This window comes from Vespa crabro, chromosome 4, assembly GCF_910589235.1.
Source record: "Vespa crabro chromosome 4, iyVesCrab1.2, whole genome shotgun sequence".
Classification (NCBI taxonomy): domain Eukaryota; kingdom Metazoa; phylum Arthropoda; class Insecta; order Hymenoptera; family Vespidae; genus Vespa; species Vespa crabro.
The window spans coordinates 5,410,272-5,428,589 of NC_060958.1; the positions used below are offsets into that span (position 1 = coordinate 5,410,272).

General features: G+C 27.9%; 3 protein-coding genes across 5 annotated transcripts; 2 read left to right on the forward strand and 1 right to left on the reverse strand.

Annotated features, from left to right (window-relative positions):
• The first annotated feature begins 727 nt into the window (after positions 1–727).
• On the forward strand, positions 728–4,927 carry LOC124423561 (FAS-associated factor 1). Of its 2 annotated transcripts, none has more exons than XM_046961400.1 (12): positions 728–970; positions 1,425–1,493; positions 1,599–1,881; positions 1,992–2,169; positions 2,247–2,523; positions 2,924–3,062; positions 3,145–3,290; positions 3,371–3,525; positions 3,606–3,801; positions 3,884–3,987; positions 4,090–4,415; positions 4,591–4,927. In XM_046961400.1, the coding sequence occupies exons 1-12, from the start codon at positions 842–844 to the stop codon at positions 4,683–4,685; spliced, it is 2,097 nt and encodes a 698-aa protein (XP_046817356.1). In that variant the 5' UTR covers positions 728–841; the 3' UTR covers positions 4,686–4,927. The 2 variants fall into 2 exon arrangements, with proteins under 2 accessions (XP_046817356.1, XP_046817357.1); XM_046961401.1 differs by having other exon boundaries at positions 730–970; positions 4,090–4,402.
• Positions 4,763–9,104, reverse strand: LOC124423558 (exosome RNA helicase MTR4). Its single transcript, XM_046961396.1, has 10 exons — positions 8,853–9,104; positions 8,673–8,774; positions 8,268–8,510; positions 7,991–8,198; positions 7,644–7,910; positions 6,732–7,560; positions 6,465–6,637; positions 5,918–6,349; positions 5,241–5,778; positions 4,763–5,158 (listed from the first exon to the last, which is right to left on the reverse strand). The coding sequence occupies exons 1-10, from the start codon at positions 8,942–8,944 to the stop codon at positions 5,001–5,003; spliced, it is 3,042 nt and encodes a 1,013-aa protein (XP_046817352.1). The 5' UTR covers positions 8,945–9,104; the 3' UTR covers positions 4,763–5,000.
• Positions 9,105–10,134: 1,030 nt separating this feature from the next.
• Positions 10,135–17,283, forward strand: LOC124423556 (protein argonaute-2). Of its 2 annotated transcripts, XM_046961385.1 has the most exons (15): positions 10,136–10,532; positions 10,637–10,821; positions 10,946–12,265; positions 12,345–12,539; positions 13,176–13,299; positions 13,378–13,739; positions 13,819–13,938; positions 14,098–14,377; positions 14,484–14,636; positions 14,723–14,885; positions 15,894–15,984; positions 16,065–16,228; positions 16,486–16,753; positions 16,831–17,015; positions 17,088–17,283. In XM_046961385.1, the coding sequence occupies exons 1-15, from the start codon at positions 10,517–10,519 to the stop codon at positions 17,173–17,175; spliced, it is 3,714 nt and encodes a 1,237-aa protein (XP_046817341.1). In that variant the 5' UTR covers positions 10,136–10,516; the 3' UTR covers positions 17,176–17,283. The 2 variants fall into 2 exon arrangements, with proteins under 2 accessions (XP_046817342.1, XP_046817341.1); XM_046961386.1 differs by lacking the exons at positions 16,486–16,753; positions 16,831–17,015; positions 17,088–17,283 and adding an exon at positions 16,333–16,474 and having other exon boundaries at positions 10,135–10,532.
• Positions 17,284–18,318: the final 1,035 nt, after the last annotated feature.

An 18,318-nucleotide genomic window follows, 5' to 3' on the forward strand; every position in this document is an offset into this window, starting at 1 on the left:
TATATACAAGTTGTTCAATTGTACAACAAAAAATTTATGATTGCGATGAACTAAAGAATTTTTATGTTAGATAATTATAACAATTATATAATTGTCCCATTAAGAATAAAACAATGAAAAATAATAAAAATTAACATTGTTAATTTATTTAAATCATATTCCGAAATTTGGACATATTTGATATTTGAATTTGAAAAAATGAAAAAAATAATAGTAAAAAGTATTTATTATATATTTTTTATTAGAATAGAAAGCAATAGAAAAAATGCTGATAGAAGGTATAATAAACAAAAACTTATACATATTCTATAGATTGAAAAGCGAATGAAAAAATCAAAGACTCAAAAAGAGATGAACAAAACGTTGATGAACAATTAAACGTTTCATTTCAAACCGATTAATGTTTGTGCACTACTATTAGATCTATACTTTAGATTGATATGTTATCGAAATTTATTATAAAAATTATTAATCAAAAAGAAATTTCTTTAATTTAAAATGATTATATAAAACATCGTATATATATTTATGTTTGTTATTATGAACAATATCTAAAAAATTTGTATATTTAATATACAAATAATCAAAATAGTTTAATCAATAGAGTTGCATCATGTTGTCAAGTTCCTTAATAAAATCAACATTTATGATTGGACATTTGTTAAAACAATAAAGTTCAACCAATCATATGTGTTTAAAGAAAAGTGATATAAATTTCAGTACGTCGTCCAATATACGAACAATTGTTTGATTTAGCAAAAAATGTATAAACAGTATAAGCTATTCGTTTCGACTCAAGTATTGTGATATCTAAGGCATTGATGGCTTGAATTTGTTGTGCATGTTCTTTGTAATAATTTTAAGAAGAAAGGACAAAGTTTTGATTCTTGATAAAGATTTTTTCACGTCTGTACCTATATACTACATCATAATGGCTGAAAACCGAGAAATGATTTTAGCTGATTTTCAGGTAATTTAAGAGAAACTTTATATTAAGGGTTATTAAAAAATTTAGATTATGATTTAAGGTTATGGTAACATTTCTGGATGACATTGGCAATAGTTGAAAATAGAGATTAAAAACAAAGAAGTTTTCTTTCACTTTCGTTTAAATAAAATTTGACAATTTCGATAATGACAATTAATTGTAGAAAATTTTTATGTTACATTGCTCTTTTCCTATTATCATTATGAATTTATTATTAATTGATATTTTTATAAACAATAATATTGTTTTATTTTTATTTCTTTCTTTTTTTCTTTTTTTTTCTTATAAAATTCAGATTAAATTTTTATATTAATTATATATAATAATATAATTATGTATATGAAGAAATATATAAGGAATAAATGAAGTTATAAATTTGATCCAAATTTTGTTAATTTCATTTTGTTAACTTTAAGTTTTATTTGTATTTCTATAGGCTTGTACAGGAATTGATGATGTTGGAGAAGCTATTCTGTATTTGGAAGGAACGAATTGGGATTTATTGGTAAATTTTATCATATAAGATTATAATCATTGTATATATATATATATATATTATTATTTATAAATAAATTATACACAATAATAAATATATTTTTGTAAAATGCAGGCAGCAGTAAATCAAGCAATGCCACGAGGTACCCAACAACTACCTTTTGACATGGGTCCTGAAGTAGAAATGATAGAAGAAATAGGAAGTATACCTCATTCTTCGATAATAACGCAAACAAGTTCTTTAAAAAATGCTGAAACTGCAAAGTCAGAAATAATAGAAAATGTTAAACCTGGAACGAGTCAATCAAAAAGTAATGCGCCTGCTAAGATGCTCACATTCCATATTAATCATTTAAACAGGACTTATAAGATAGATCTATCTGAATTATCTACCGTAGGTATGTATTTAAATATATATTTTTTTATAATCCTATTTTATATATCATTAATATTGGTATAAAATATTGAATGATGTCAGTATTATCTAAGATATAAAAATAAATATTAGGTGAACTTAAGCAGTCTATATGGAAAAAAACAAATATTGTACCATGTCAACAACTTATACATGGATGGAAAAAGGGGCCCCAAACAAATTCTACTATTCTTCAAACATTAGAATTACCAAGAGAAAATACATTATCCGTGACATCTCTTTCAGACAACTGGGATTTAACAGGAGAAATGTATATAGTATAAAATTATTTTTATAGACTATATATATTTTTTTTATTGTTTCTTATCAAATTATTTTATTTTTAAGCGTATGTTTGTCGGATCGTATCACACTAACTTATACTTTAAACATCAAAGATGAAGTACATAATAAATCATATAAATTAAAATTTCCTGGAACACACACGATATTAGATGTCAAAACAAGTATATACTCATTGATTGATGTGCCTGTTCGACATCAACAATGGAAAGGCTGGCCCAGCTTATTGACAGATGATAATGTAATACTGGCACGAAGTGGTATTCATTATCCAGAACATGATCTATCTGTTAGTAAGCTTCCTTCTAAAGAAGAAAAAAAGGTAATTTCCTAACTATTCATACCACATTATTTTGATTCACATTATATCATTTATACTACCATATTATATTATTTATCTTACAATATATATTGTTAATTGTAAGATTTATTATGCTATCATAAATGTTCATATATAAAATCAAAGTAATCATAAATTTATGCTCAATAAATCAAATAATACAGTTCAAAATAAAAGTTAGAAAAGTATAACATATAAATTAAAGATTAAGCATAAAATAAATAATAAAAGATAAATTATTCAAATTTGTAATTTAAGAAGTTCTATTTTCTTATTTTTCTCTTTTTTTTTCAAATTTCTGATTACATTATACATATGATAAATCAAGTTTTTAGAATGAGCAATAAAAAATTTTGATTAAAATAATGTTTCATGATTTTAGGATGTTGTAGAATTAATTGACAGTGATAGTTCTATAGATGAACCAGAAGATGTGGAAGAATTTGATGTTCCTGAGTCATTTAATGTTGAGGATGATATTTTCATAGATAACATTAGATCTACCAAAATACAACGTCTTAGTAAGTATATTAAAGAATTAATGAAAATATAATTTATTTCATATTATTACATTCATCTTTTATTTCAATCTTTATTTGACAGTGCCAGAAAATGTAGAAGATGAAATAGTGGGTACATTACACTTTGCAGAACAATATGAAAAACGTTATGGCCTTAATCATCCAGAATTTTTTACTGGCACCTTTGAAGATGCTATAAAAGAATCGTGTTTAAAGCCTGCGAAGGAGGTTTGTAATATATATTTCAACATATAAATTTAATCTGATAAATATAGCATTAGAAATAAAATCTGTGTATATCATTTTAGAGGAAATTATTAGCTGTATATTTACATCACGATAATAGTGTGTTAGCAAATGTATTTTGCACGGAATTACTAGGCTTTGGAACAGTACTTCCATTACTTTCTGAACATTTTATTGTTTGGGGTTGGGATATCACATATGAATCTAATAAACAAAGGTATATAAATTGTATTCATGCTTCTAATAGAATTAATCCCAGTGATGATCTTTATAAAATATTTTATTTGATTTATATAGGTTTTTGGAATCAGTGAATCATACACTTGGATCTGTTGCTGCACTAACTGTGAGAAATATTGATGTTGACACTTTACCAGTTCTTATGATAATAATGAGATCTAGATCAAATACAGAAATATTTACCATTGTACACGGTAATGTGGGAGTTAATGAATTACTTACTAATTTAATTCAAGCAATTGAAGTTTTTCAGGTAAATATTAAAATTTACTCATATCTGAACAAACATATTATATATAAAAAAAAAATTTTAAATTAATATTCTTTGGATATAGGAACAAAGACGTACCGATATTGGTGTAGAAGAAGAAAGACAAGCTAGAGAAAAAGTCAAACAAGAACAAGATAGAGCCTATCAAGAAAGTTTGGCTGCAGATAGGTAAATAGAATCATATAAATTTATTATAATTTATAATAGACAGAGAGTGAAATATTTCATTTGTACTAGCTATATTTATTTATATAAACATATATTTCATAGAGCAAAAGAAGAAGCAAAACAGATGCAAGAAGAGATTGAAAAAAGACGAAAGGAACAGGCAGAAAATGAAAGGTTAGCTGAAGAAGCAAGGAAGGAAGCTCATAGACAAGCAATAGAATCTAGTTTACCTCCTGAACCCCAGCAAAATGCAGGTGATGGTGTTCTCAAAGTAAGAGTAAGGCTTCCAGCTGGAAAATTTCTTGAACGTAGATTTCAGCCAGATACACCACTTCAAACACTCCTTAATTTTTTAATTGTGGAAGGTTATCCTACGGAAGAATACAAAGTTCTTTCTAGTTGGCCTCGAAGGGATGTAAGTAGATCATGTAAGCAATTTAAGTTCTTATCTTATAGTTACTTTTTTTATTAATTGATTAAGTTAATCTCTAAAGTGTTGGATTTTAATATCCCATACTTGATATATTCATTTTTTTTTTAAATAACATTTAATATAAGCATCTTATCATATAAGAGTTTCAAGCCTAGTATTGTTTATTACAGTTAACATCTATGGATTCAAAATTGACATTAATGGAACTGAAGTTTTGTCCACAAGAAACAGTAATATTAGAAGAACGATAAATTATTTGTTATAATTAAATTAAAATGTAGGTGTTAAGCATCAAAATATTCTTAAAATGTATTTATTTAACAAATTTGCAATAGTAAACGGTTAATTTGAGTTCTGTTTATTATACAATTACATTTTATGTCATACTTTCTTCACATAGATAAATATTAACAGATGTAGTTTTATTTTGTAAAAACTCATTACCCTCATACATGTGAATTGTATGTTTTAAATATCCACAAAATAAATTACATTTTGAAAATTTTATTCTACTTATTGTTGTTATTAAAATAAACTTAGAAATAAAATATTGCTGTAAAAATTTTCTTATATATTTTAGTTATAAATACAAAGATGCAGCGAAAACAATGTCTCTTTTTATAAGTTTAATTGCTTCACTAAATTTATTTTCTAAATCTGTATTTCCAATATTTTTTGCAGCTTGACATAATTGCCTTAGAACTTCTTCTAAACGACGCATACATCTTATTATCGATCCTGAAATATATTAACGATTATAATATAACTATATATATTAATAACAGCTATTTACATAGACAATTATATTAATTATCTATACCTTCAAATATATCTGTCATTTTACATATCTGTAGAAAGGTTGCACCTTTACACCAAGCATATACAACATCCATCAGGTATGGTTTAAATCTTTCTACGTATGTATCTTCATCTAAGTCTAAATTAGCTTCAGTTGAAACTTTGGCTATTCTTCGAGCTAAATCTTGCATTTGCCTAAGTGGTCCACTTAATTCTTCAGTACTTTTAGGCATTTCATTAGATTTATCATCACACACAAAACAACTAATTAAAGCTACCATTTGTGGTATACTTAATGAATTAAATAAACCATTAAAAATCATTTCTGTCATTAATAATTCATCAGTTCCATTTAATTCACAAGCAACTCTGCCTTTTAATTCTATTACATCAGCTGCTGTACAATAGGCCATCCTTCGAAGTACTCGTTTTCTACATTTTAATTCATCCATTTGAAGTATGGATTTAGCCTGTTTTAGTTCTGTTTTTGCTTGTTTTAGTTGCACACCTAATTCTTCTTTATGTAAAAATTGTTCATATAATGTATTCACATTACAATCCTGTATTACAAAATATAAGTTAAATAAATTAAATTCAAATTTTGAGTTTAAATGATACTCATTCTTAATAAAAAGATCAAAGTTCATATTTACAATATATTCATATTTGAAGGGGGAGGGGGGAAGAGGACATTCTTACCTTGTGCAAAGGATGAGAATAAAGTCTTTCTTCTAGAACTTCAATTCTTTTAACAATGTCTTTAAAACTCTGATCTTCAATGTGCATATCAGTTATGGGATTTAATAATGGCAGTCCATCTGGGAACCGTTTTTTCACTTCTTGAATGGTTTTCAGTACACTTTTTCTATTATCAGTAGGCCTTAAATCATTCGGATGATATAATCTAAGAGAACTGATTTGGGAAATTAATGTATGTAAAACAGGAACAACTTCTATATCACCTTCCTCTCCATCACGACAAGGTAATAGACTTCCTTCAGAAGATTTTTTAGATACATGGAGTAAAATATCAATAATCAAAACGGACTTTTCCTTTATTGGATTTTTGGGATTTTTCTTTTTGAAATTTACTATAATACCCCAATCAAATGTTTCATTTCCACTTTTTACCTTTTAAAAATATAAATAAATGAAGAAGATAATAAGCAAATATGGAATGTAGAGTTAATACATATAAATATAAGTTTAGGTATTTTAAAATTACTTCATATTGTATCAAACATACCTTTATCAATCTACCAGGTTGCAAAAATGGAAGTAAATACTCTGGTTTTGTCAAAAATGATCTAAATTCAGTACTTAATCGATCTAATTGCTCGCGAATATCGTGATATGTAGATATCTGATTATACTTTTCTATATTGATTTCATTATATGCAACTTCCAGCTTTTTTACTTCTGTAAAAATGATAAAATACACGAAATAATGTTAAGTTGAATATACTATACTTTAATATACTTCCAATAGAATAAAAAAAAAAAAAATGCATACTATTGTATAAATTTGGTATACAAGCTTGATTTTGAAATTGATAGAAACTTCTTTCTAACATATATTCTGGATTTATTTCTTCTACTCTAAGAAGATTGAGCACCATATTATATGTTAAATGGAATGCAGAATTTATTGGATCTGGTTTTCCCTGTACAATTTCTTTACAGACAACCGGTTTAACTTGTTCATCGATCATTAAAATAACTATTCCTTTTTCATCCAAGCCTCTCCTACCAGCACGTCCAGACATTTGGATATATTCTCCAGATGTAATCCAACGAAAATTTTTGCCATCAAATTTACGTGGCGCTGTAAATAAAACTGTTCTTGCAGGCATATTTAATCCCATTGCAAAAGTTTCCGTGGCAAATAATGCTTTAATTAATCCTTCACCAAATAAAATTTCCACAGTTTCTTTTAGAATAGGCAAAAGTCCTCCATGATGAATACCAATACCACGTCTTAAAAGAGGAAGTACATTTTCGACTTGTGGTAATCGTCTGTCTTCTTCGCTTAAAACATCCATAGCATTGTTGAAAACTTCATCTACTAATTTTTTTTCTTCCAATGTATTTAAATCTAATTGTGCCATTTGCATTGCATAGATTTCACAATCTTTTTTAGAGAAACTAAAGATAATAACCGGGGCAAAATTTCTTTCCATAATCATCTTTACCATTTTAAAAATATTTGTTTGTCCGTCATTTGTTACTCGAAGGCCACCTTTACGACCTTTCGTATCACCTTTAGCAGCATCTCCGTGTTGAAGACAAGCCATGGCTCTATTGAAATTTTCCTCTTTGAATTGTCCTGTTTCATCTACAACCTATTATTATAAAAAAACATAAATTATAATACTTCCTGCATTCTATTTTACTAAAAGAAATAATCATCAAGTATTGTATATACCAAATGAATACCATCTCCACCAACTGGAAATATATAGTGTTGTAACGGTGTTGGTCGATAGTCAGTATAAACAACATGACATGGTTGTTTATGTAAATGAGCAACCCACTCAACAAACTGACGTGCATTAGGTATAGTAGCAGATAGAAACACATAGTGTACATTATCAGGTAAAAGAATTAGAGTTTCTTCCCATACTACGCCTCTTTCTTTGTCACGCATATAATGAATTTCATCAAATATTACCCAACCAACTTCTCGCATAACCTAAAGATAATAGATATTTGATGTTAAAATTAATAGAATACATATATATTATATGATAAAGATCATTAATTTTGTTAAACCTCAGAACCCCTATAAAGCATATTTCTTAAAATTTCTGTTGTCATAATAAGAACACTAGCTGTTGGATTAATTGTAACATCTCCTGTTACTAATCCTACATCCTTAAATTCTTCATAAAATTCTCTGTATTTCTGATTACTCAGAGCTTTTATGGGAGTTGTATATATTACTCTTTGTTTGTCTCTTAAAGAACAGGCTATCGCATACCTATTAAATGAAATTATCTCTTGTAATTATTTTGTTAGTTGCTAATACATATAAGAAAAATATATATACTCTGCAACAACAGTTTTCCCTGCCGATGTATGTGCAGAAACAAGAACAGATTGATTATTTTCAATACATAGTATTGCCTCCTTTTGAAAAGGATCCAAAACAAATTTATATTCCTTAGCTGGTTTGGTTTGTTTAGTTTCTAATGAAATATATTCTTGATCCGGTGGTACTGCTACTTCATGTGTACATGATTCTATTGTTTCTATAGTATGAATTTTAATACGTGATGCCAATTCATCTATACTATATTAATAATAAAAATTTCACAATAAACATATAGTGAAATTAAAATAAGACATATATTACTATCATAGTATCATAATAAAAAGTTTATTATATATTAAATAAATAAACAACTTTTATAAACGAATTAGCAAAAGAGAAAATGTAAAACAATTAACCTACTTGATATCGTCCAGGAGAGAGTCTGTTTTTAATTTTTTCGTCACTTGTTCTTCATGATCATTTTCAAGATCACGTTTCGATGTATTATTAGAATCAACTTTTCTGGATAATATTTTCAAATGAATATCTCTTATAAGTTATATTTATATAGATTACAAATAAAATTTGTTATATTCTTACATTGTATTAACTTCTTTCACTGATCTAGGTATTATTTCCACATCACCTGCCTCTTCAAAAACATCAAATAAATCATTAGTAAATTCCGCCATTGTAATTTCTTTTGTAATGAAAATACAATGAATAAACAGAAATATATATTGAAAATCACACGTGTGCAGGATAAACACGAAAGTATCAATAAATTTTCGAGTCAAAAAATCATAGAATGTGCTATAAAACCTATAGGATCATAGATTATATATCACTATAGAATAGTCCTACAAACGGTAAATTTGGCGCCTCAGATAATATGGTATTAATGAATTAACGAACGTCAAAATGTGGACCAAAGACCAATCAGCAACGAGTACAATTTAGAGATTTGGCACTGCGATCAGATAGAAAAAAGTAATTTTTTAATTAAAAATGCATTAATGTTTTATTATTAAGGCTGTTCATTATTTCTGATTTTATAATACTTTACGTCAATGATGAGAATAGGCATTATTTTTGACCGATTTTGATGAACAAGATTTCATTCCAATTCCATTTTTTTGAATTTTTTCTTTGAAAAAAAAAGAAAAAAAGAAAAAGAAAAAACTGTGTTAAAAAATGATATTTTATCGAGAATAGTTTTCCAAAAATTAGTTTTCAAAAATTCGAAAAAGCGGGATTCTAGATTAAAACTTTCTTTTTTAAAATTAGATCTTGTTCATCAAAATTGGTCAAGAATTATGCCTGTTCTCATTGTTGGCGTAAATGTTATTTTGACATTTTTCACAAGGAAAAAGTTTTGAATAGTAGCGCCCTTCGAAATCTGTGGGAAAAGAAAAGCTCCTCACTTGTGATTTTCATATAGGCGTTATATATTATTATTATTGTTACATTACTATAATAATAATAATATACAATATAGTAATATAGTAAGTATATATATAAGTATATATATGCATATATATATATTAATAAGTATTCAATAATTGTTTTTGATAAAACATTCAACAAAATCTTATTTTTTCGCAAATTTGTATACTAATTATTACATGTGTCAATTATATTTATTATTCTTTATGCATCTGTGTGAAACCAATGCATACTGACATCATGTCTAGCACAGATTACTGTAAGTGCACTATACTATTAAATAAAGATATACATATAAGAGACTGAAAAGTGCGAATTCACAGCTTTCAAAACTTATACAAATCCAAGCTTATACACCGATACGATAAACGTATGGTGAGACAGCAATATGCTTACACTTGTAGTTTATATTTTGTCCAGATCTGTCGCTGAAGTCACATACGCTTCGAGCGAAAAGTGATGAACAGCCTTAATCATTTGAACTTTCACTTTAAAAGTATTCTCCATTTTGATACGTATAGTTTCCAGTTGTGTAAGATGGATGGTAGATTAAATCGGTTTTGATTGTTAAGACTAATTTAAAAGTGTAAGAAATATATTAAATCGCCAATCGGAAATATAATTCTGTAATTCCCCGAATTATAACTCTATAAAAGCCCATTGTATATAAAAATATTGCGCAGTCTACTAATATCAGTTCGCCATATTGGGTGTGAAAAGAGTTCAGATAAATGTTAACTTATAGAATATATAATATAATTTAAATTGTAACGCATTTATAATATAATAATTTATAGTCTTAATATTTGTAATTAATAATGGGCAAAAAAAAAGGTATGTAATTCTTTATAGATTTCATATTTCATTACATTTCGTATAAGATTTTTAATTCCGTATGAGTATTTCGCAACAAGTATACAATACGAATTATTTTTTAGGAAAGAAGCGAAGCTCAAATCTTCCATCTGCAGATCCCTCTAGCCATTCCCAACAGGAGCAGGGAACAACACAACAAGAACAATCGTATCAGCAGTCGTCAACACAACATAGTGGACATGAGAAAAATCAAGAATCAAGACAGCCACAGCAGTCGAGTCAGCAATTACAACGATCTCGTCAACATGTAAGTGTTCTGATTAAATGTTGATTTTTTTTTAAAGAATATTAAGTTATATTTAATCGTGTAAATGGTATTATATTCATATTATTTCTGCTACACATAAGAATATGTAAATATTATTTTTCAGGTTGAAGGTCAACATATGGTGCCATCTTCATCACAAGTATCACAAGCAACATCAACTTCATCAGCACCACAACAAACACAACCAATATCGTTTGCTTCGATGTTATCAAAGTCATCATCAACTCCATCACCATCAACTTCATCAGCACCACAACAATCACAATCATCGCATAAATCACAACAATCATCAGAATCGTCATCAAAAAGATTACCATCGCCACAAAGATCACAACTACCATTAAAACAATTAGAAATATCATCGCAAAAATCACAACCGTTGCCACAACAATCACAACCGTTACCACAAAAATCAAAACCGTTGCCACAAAAATCACGATCACGGGCACAAAAATTACAACCGTTGCCACAATCACAACCGTTGCCGCAAAAATCACAACCATCCCCACAACAATCACAACCGTTGCCACAAAAATCACAACCGTTGCCACAAAAATCGCAACCGTTGCCACAAAAATCGCAACCGTTGCCACAAAAATCGCAACTGTTGCCACAACAATCACAACCATCCCCACAACAATCACAACCGTTGCCACAAAAATCACAACCGTTACCACAAAAATCACAACCGTTGCCACAAAAATCACAATCATGGGCACAAAAATTACAACCGTTGCCACAACAATCACAACCGTTGCCGCAAAAATCACAAGCATCCCCACAACAATCACAACCGTTGCCACAAAAATCGCAACCGTTGCCACAACAATCACAATCATGGGCACAAAAATCACAACCATTGCCACAAAAATCGCAACCGTTGCCACAACAATCACAACCGTTGCCGCAAAAATCACAACCATTACCACAAAAATCACAACCGTTGCCACAAAAATCGCAACCGTTGCCACAACAATCACAACCGTTGCCGCAAAAATCACAACCATTACCACAAAAATCACAACCGTTGCCACAAAAATCGCAACCGTTGCCACAACAATCACAACCGTTGCCACAACAATCACAATCACAAGCACCAGTACCATATACTGCAATACAAGAAAAGTTAACAAAGTCTGTAGCTGGTCAGTTGGCTCTTAGTATACCTGTAAGGAGAAATCCTAACGTATGTGGAACACTTGGTCGACGTATAATGGTCGAAGTCAATGTGATGGGATTGGAATTAAAAAATTTAAAAACAAATGTTACTCAATATGATGTAACTATTACTCCTGATAAGCCCAAGTTTTTAAGAAGAACTGTTTTTGAAGCATTTAGAAAGAAAAAATTTCCAACTCGTAACCCAGCGTATGATGGAAATAAGATTGCTTATAGCGCAAATGACTTGCCATTTCCTACATATGTAAGTATATAAAATTTAAACAAGAAATTATAAAATTATAATAATGATAAAAAAAATAACGAAATTTTCCTTGAATTAGATAAATGATATAGTTACGATTCTTGATAATAATCAAGAAAGAGAATTTCAAGTTGAAATGAAAAAAACTACTTCTATAGATTTTTCATTTCTAAAGGATATAAGACCTGGTTTTAATGAGACATTAGCAGTTCAGTCTGGAATGCAAGCTCTTGAAGTCATCTTGCGCCATGGACCTCTATCATATTGTATTCCGGTAGGTAAAATAAGTACTTTTCATTATCTTCTGTATTTTATGATATATTTTATAACTTTTAAAAATTATTTGATATATATTGTTACGACCCAGCCTAGAGGAGTTCGGAGTGAACTCGATGCGAATAAGTCATTTCTAGATACCGAGAGAATTTGACATGTAACAATGAGAATTTGTCTGTTTTCGAAGAGAATTCTGGCTGAGAAGACATAACTCACGAACGTTCGGGATAAATTACTATTTTCTTAAGAGAGCTTGTATATCTGCTAATTGTACATTAGTTGTTTTTGATAAATATTATAGTTCGTTTTATGTTTTTACACGGAATTGTGTGAGCGCTCCTAACAATATTTAAATTATATATACTTTTTATTTTATTTATATGAAATCAATTATTAATTTTTGATGATCAATTGTTTCGTGTTTCTGTTTAAGATAGCTTTAAACTTTAAAATCTAGGTTTTTTTTGTATGAACTCTAACATAAAATGATTTTGATTTTCTGAAATATGAGGCATAAACCAAAATATTTAAATGATATGTATAAATGTAATATCGTTTTTATTTTTATTATTATTATTATTGTTACCTGTTAAAAATAGATCATTTTTCTTAAAATTTTGGTATATTTTGATAGGTTGGTAGATCAATATTTTGGCCACCAATAAATAAGCCAGAAAATTTGACAAATGGTATGGAATTGTGGGTAGGTTCATTCCAATCTGCTGTATTAGGATGGAAACCTTTATTTAATATAGATGGTAATGTATATATTAGTTTAATGTTAAAAAAGATTTTAAATGTTTTTACATAGAAATATGTTTTATCTGTTTATTTAGTTGCACATAAGGGTTTTCCCAAATCTCAAAATGTTATTGAATTACTGAGAGAAATGTGTTTACGTGGAGAGAACAGAGATATTACTCCAGACGATGTATATCAGTATGTAGATAAAATAAAAAAACATTTATTTGGATTAAAAGTTCATTATGTGATACCAAATATACCATCATCCAAGCGAACACAAATAGTGCGTGGTTTCGTTGATTGTCCAAGGAAAAATGTATTTTCACGTGCTGATGGAACATCGTGTACTATTGAGAAGTATTTTAGAAATGAAAAAAACTATGTAATACGTTATCCTTATTTGCCTTGTTTATGGATAGGGCCAGAAAATAAGAAAATATATGTACCTCCAGAAGTGCGTTTAACATTTATTATGAAATAGAAATAATATATTTAATGCAAAGTGAAAATATTATTTATTTACAAATTTTCAGCTTTGTACAATAGTACCTGGACAAACAGTTCGAAAAAAAATGGATGAAATACAAACTTCTAAAATGATAAGATTCGCAGCAACATCTACTGACAAACGTAAAGAAAAGATAATGGAAGGTGTAAGTATTTTATTAGCATACATGTTATGCATATATGTATGTGCATATACATATATGCATAACATGTGTGTATATAACATATTTTATATTATATGTTTTACATATATATATATATATATATATATATTTATATGTATATTATAACAATTATTATTACAGTTTCGAGCATTGAGAATAAATGATCATCCAACTATGAGAAATGAATTCAATTTCTCTATAAAACCAGAATTTGAAAGGGTACCGGCTAGAGTATTAGATGCTCCTAAATTGAATTATAATAATAATAATATTGTGTCTGTAACGAAGGGTGTTTGGAGGCCGAAAAAATTTCTAAATCCAAGTACTTTATTTGATAATCAATGGACTATTGTAAATTTAGTTGATAAAATAATAAGAGACAGAGAACTATACAACTTATGCAATATGCTGCAAGAGGGTGGTAAATATAAATTAATAATTGATATTTATTTAACTATTTTAATAATAGTATTGTAATATAGTTATTAAATATTATAAGAAACGAAATATTGTATTTTTTATTTCAGCAAAAACGGTTGGTATGGTTATGGGCGATGCTTTAAAACCGTTTCAGTCTTGCTATAATAACGTGACTAACTTGTTGCATTGTTTTGGAAAATTGAAAGATAAAGGGGTAAAACTTATTATAGTTATTATTCCAGACTTTAATGACTCATATAGTAAGTAATTTAATTAATCTATTAAATTATTCTCTTGTTCAATTTATTAAAAAAGTTTTTGTAATTATTCATCATTGCTATTGAAGGTACAGTGAAGCAGGTCACTGAATTACGATTAGGTGTACTTACACAGTGTATTAAATCTATAACTGTTCAAAGAAAATTGAATCCAGCAACGATAGGAAATATCCTTTTGAAAATAAATTCTAAACTTAATGGTGTAAATCATGAAATTTCTGGTCAAGTTAGGTATGTCATTTTCTATTATATATATTTATAATACTATGTATAATAAATTTTATATTATATTAGTATATGATATAAAAAAATATAAAAAAGTATATGATATTAGGTTGGTAAAAAATTAATTAATGTCGGTTTTCAATTATATTTATATATAAAAATTCAATTTATATATAACATATCTCGACTCGGAATAAATTATATTAATTGAAATAAAAGCCACTGTGCAATCTACACATTTCGGATTTCTAGAATTCACAAAAGCTTTGAAGTCATTTTAAAGATTTTCCCTTACAAGAAATGGTAATCTAGTGGCGATAGATCAGGGGAGGATGTTATGATGGATTCATAGTCCAATTCGTACAATTTTTGGAATTCGTACAAATTTGGTAGAGTGTTGTTTCACTTAATTTATGCGGCACTCATTTGTCAATTTATTGTTTTCTTTTTTGATTACCTCAGATGGTCAATAACAATTAGATGACGTACCCATATCTAGTGCGAGTTCTCGAGTAGTTATGCTTGGATTAGCTTCAACCAAATCCTTCAATTAGACGTTATCAAGGGCAGAAAATTGTGTCCACGACCTTCTTTATTTTGGAGACCTTATTTCTGTCTCGAAATTTTTGAAACCACTATTGTACTGTGTGTTTCATTCACTATTTTTTCCACAAACATGCTTAATATTATAAGTTATTTTTTTAGTTTTGCAATCAATTTTAAATTCATACGAAAAACTGATAGAAATTTGTTTTTTGTTCAATTTTATGAAATCAACTGTTTGAAGTAAGCACAAATAAAAGATAAAAACAAAAAAATACCTGCATGAAAACTCTGACATCTGTACTTCAAAGAGTACAGAATGAATTATTATTATTATTATTAATATTTCAGAATCCGCATTTATTTCTTAAAAGAAAAAAAAGAAAATCGACATTTCTTATCAACCTAATATATACATATTACAGTATATTAAATTCAAAATTGTGTCTACTACTAATTTTTTCTTTGCAGACCTAGTATTTTAACACCAGATTGTATTTTGATTGGCGCTGATGTAACGCATCCTTCACCAGATTCTAAAGATATACCTTCTATAGCTGCAGTAAATATTATTTTTATAAATTTCTTTAGCGTTTTATTACGAATATTCTATTACATATAACAAATTTTGTTATAATATAGGTTGCTGCAAGTTGTGACAGAACTGCATTTAGATATAAAATCGAAATTAGACTTCAACAACCAAGACAAGAAATTATTAATGATTTTGCGGAGATTGTTAGCAAATTGTTGAAGTATTATCATAAAACCATGGGAATCTACCCAAGGAAAATTATTGTTTATCGGTAAATAAACTCATTAAAATATAATATCAAATTAATATAAATTTTTTCTAGTATTGAACTTTAGCGAATTTTTCACAATATTATATTAACACATTGTTGACCAGTCATGAGTAAACTCGCGATCGCAGCGCGTTTGTTTCGCTTTATGCTCTTCAATAATAAACGATGCTCTATGGCATAGAGCCAGAGACATAAGAAACTCTGAGAAAAACTACCGTTCAACAATGTGTTAATAAACATTATCATTTTTGTTATAGAGATGGCGTAAGTGAAGGACAGTTAACTCAGGTGTTACACTTTGAATTATTAGCCCTTCGAAAAGGATTTGACTCAGTATCTACGGACTATAATCCCCTAATCACTTTTCTTGTAGTGCAAAAAAGACATCATATACGATTTTTCCCTACAGATACTAGAAATTCAGATGATAGAAATTTTAATGTACAAGCTGGTACCATAGTAGACACACACATAACACATCCTAGTCATATTGATTTTTACCTTGTATCACATGCAAGCATTCAGGTACATCGTTGAATAACATGAATTTCTCAGTATGGTTCCGGTTCCATAAGTATTACCTATATATTATTTTGTTCTAGGGTACTGCGCGACCTACCAAGTATAAATGCGTATTTAATGAATTAAATATGACAGAGGATCAAATCGAAGAACTTACATATTATTTGTGTCATATGTTTGCACGATGCACAAGATCAATTAGTTATCCAGCACCAACATATTATGCCCATTTAGCAGCATTTCGAGCTAGAGCATTTATACAAAAGTAAGTAATGACATAATGTATAATATTAACTTATTTATAAAAATGTTTAAATGCTTAATTTGATATTTTTAGTGTTCCAATTAAATTACACGAGTTATCAAAAGAACAAGAAAAAGTAAGGGTTGTATTAAATGAAGATGTTCCGATGTTTTACGTTTAAAGATTACATCGATATATACATATATGTAGAGAGAGAGAGAGAGAGAGAGAGAGAGAGAGAGAGAGAGAGAGAGAGAGAGAGAGAGAGAGAGAGAGAGAGAGAGAGAAAGGAGAGAAAGAAAAAAAGAAAGAAAGAAAAAAAAAGGAAAAGTTTAATTAATACCTCTTATAATAGATTTCTATGTCACAGAACTTTTATTCCTGATACTTTATTCTTTAATTCTGTATTGAAAAATTAATTAAGACTATAATATATTACAAAATAATAAGGGAAAACGATAAGGGAATCGATCGTAGTATTTTAATATTGATTTGGAATTATACGTATACATATATATATATATAAGAAAACTTAATGTATCTTGTTAATTGTAATGTATTGCTATAAATTAAATTAATCTGACTTAATAAAAATTAAATGTACTATCTATATTATTGAAAAATTCAGTTTTATTTCAATGTTGGTAATGCATATAATATCTTATTTTCTAGGGTCATACAAACGACGATATTTACATTTCAAATTTCGCGGCATTAGGGCAGATACCTTTCGTATTGCAGATTTTGGCCGAGTCTTTTATCTACCGGTAGACCACACCAATGTTAGAAATTTTGTTGATAACGTATACATTAAAGTTAACAAGTTATTCGCTCATATATCGCGATATATATTTAATAAACGTTTTATATTATTATAACATATTTTGTTATGGAATATTTGTGAAATTTAGTTATTCCAATGGTAAATTGTTTTATGCATGTAATAAGGAATCATAGATACGTAACCTCTATAAAATTAAAAATACAGTATCAATAAACGAAATTTTGGAATTGATAACGCGTACAGTGATTTATTAACAACGTTTAAAGGATAAAAATAATATATTTTATTTAAATATTTTATTTATAATGTAATATTGAGATTAACGACTTTAATCGACATTTTCTTAACTCTTAATCAATTAATTACATTCTTTATAATTATAAAATAAAAATTAATTTATATATATCGATTACGATTAAAAAATTATGTATGTGAAAATTAGTAAATTTCTTTTCAAAAGAAGTTTCTGCTCTTATTTTATAATATATATTACACAATAAGAAAATATTGTGTGTGTGTGTATGTGTATGTGCATGTGTA

Bases quoted from the DNA above. Each gene is read 5' to 3' on its own strand.
- LOC124423561 (XM_046961400.1), top strand. From the start codon at position 842: ATGTTCTTTGTAATAATTTTAAGAAGAAAGGACAAAGTTTTGATTCTT. The intron at 1,494-1,598 runs GTAAATTTTATC...TGTAAAATGCAG, and splicing joins GAACGAATTGGGATTTATTG to GCAGCAGTAAATCAAGCAAT. The intron at 3,291-3,370 runs GTTTGTAATATA...ATATCATTTTAG, and splicing joins GTTTAAAGCCTGCGAAGGAG to AGGAAATTATTAGCTGTATA.
- LOC124423558 (XM_046961396.1), bottom strand. From the start codon at position 8,944: ATGGCGGAATTTACTAATGATTTATTTGATGTTTTTGAAGAGGCAGGT. The intron at 8,775-8,852 runs GTAAGAATATAA...AATATTATCCAG, and splicing joins GTGAAAGAAGTTAATACAAT to AAAAGTTGATTCTAATAATA. The intron at 7,911-7,990 runs GTTTAACAAAAT...TATTATCTTTAG, and splicing joins TGCTTTATAGGGGTTCTGAG to GTTATGCGAGAAGTTGGTTG.
- LOC124423556 (XM_046961385.1), top strand. The intron at 13,740-13,818 runs GTGCGTTTAACA...ACAAATTTTCAG, and splicing joins AAATATATGTACCTCCAGAA to CTTTGTACAATAGTACCTGG. The intron at 15,985-16,064 runs GTAAATATTATT...GTTATAATATAG, and splicing joins ATATACCTTCTATAGCTGCA to GTTGCTGCAAGTTGTGACAG.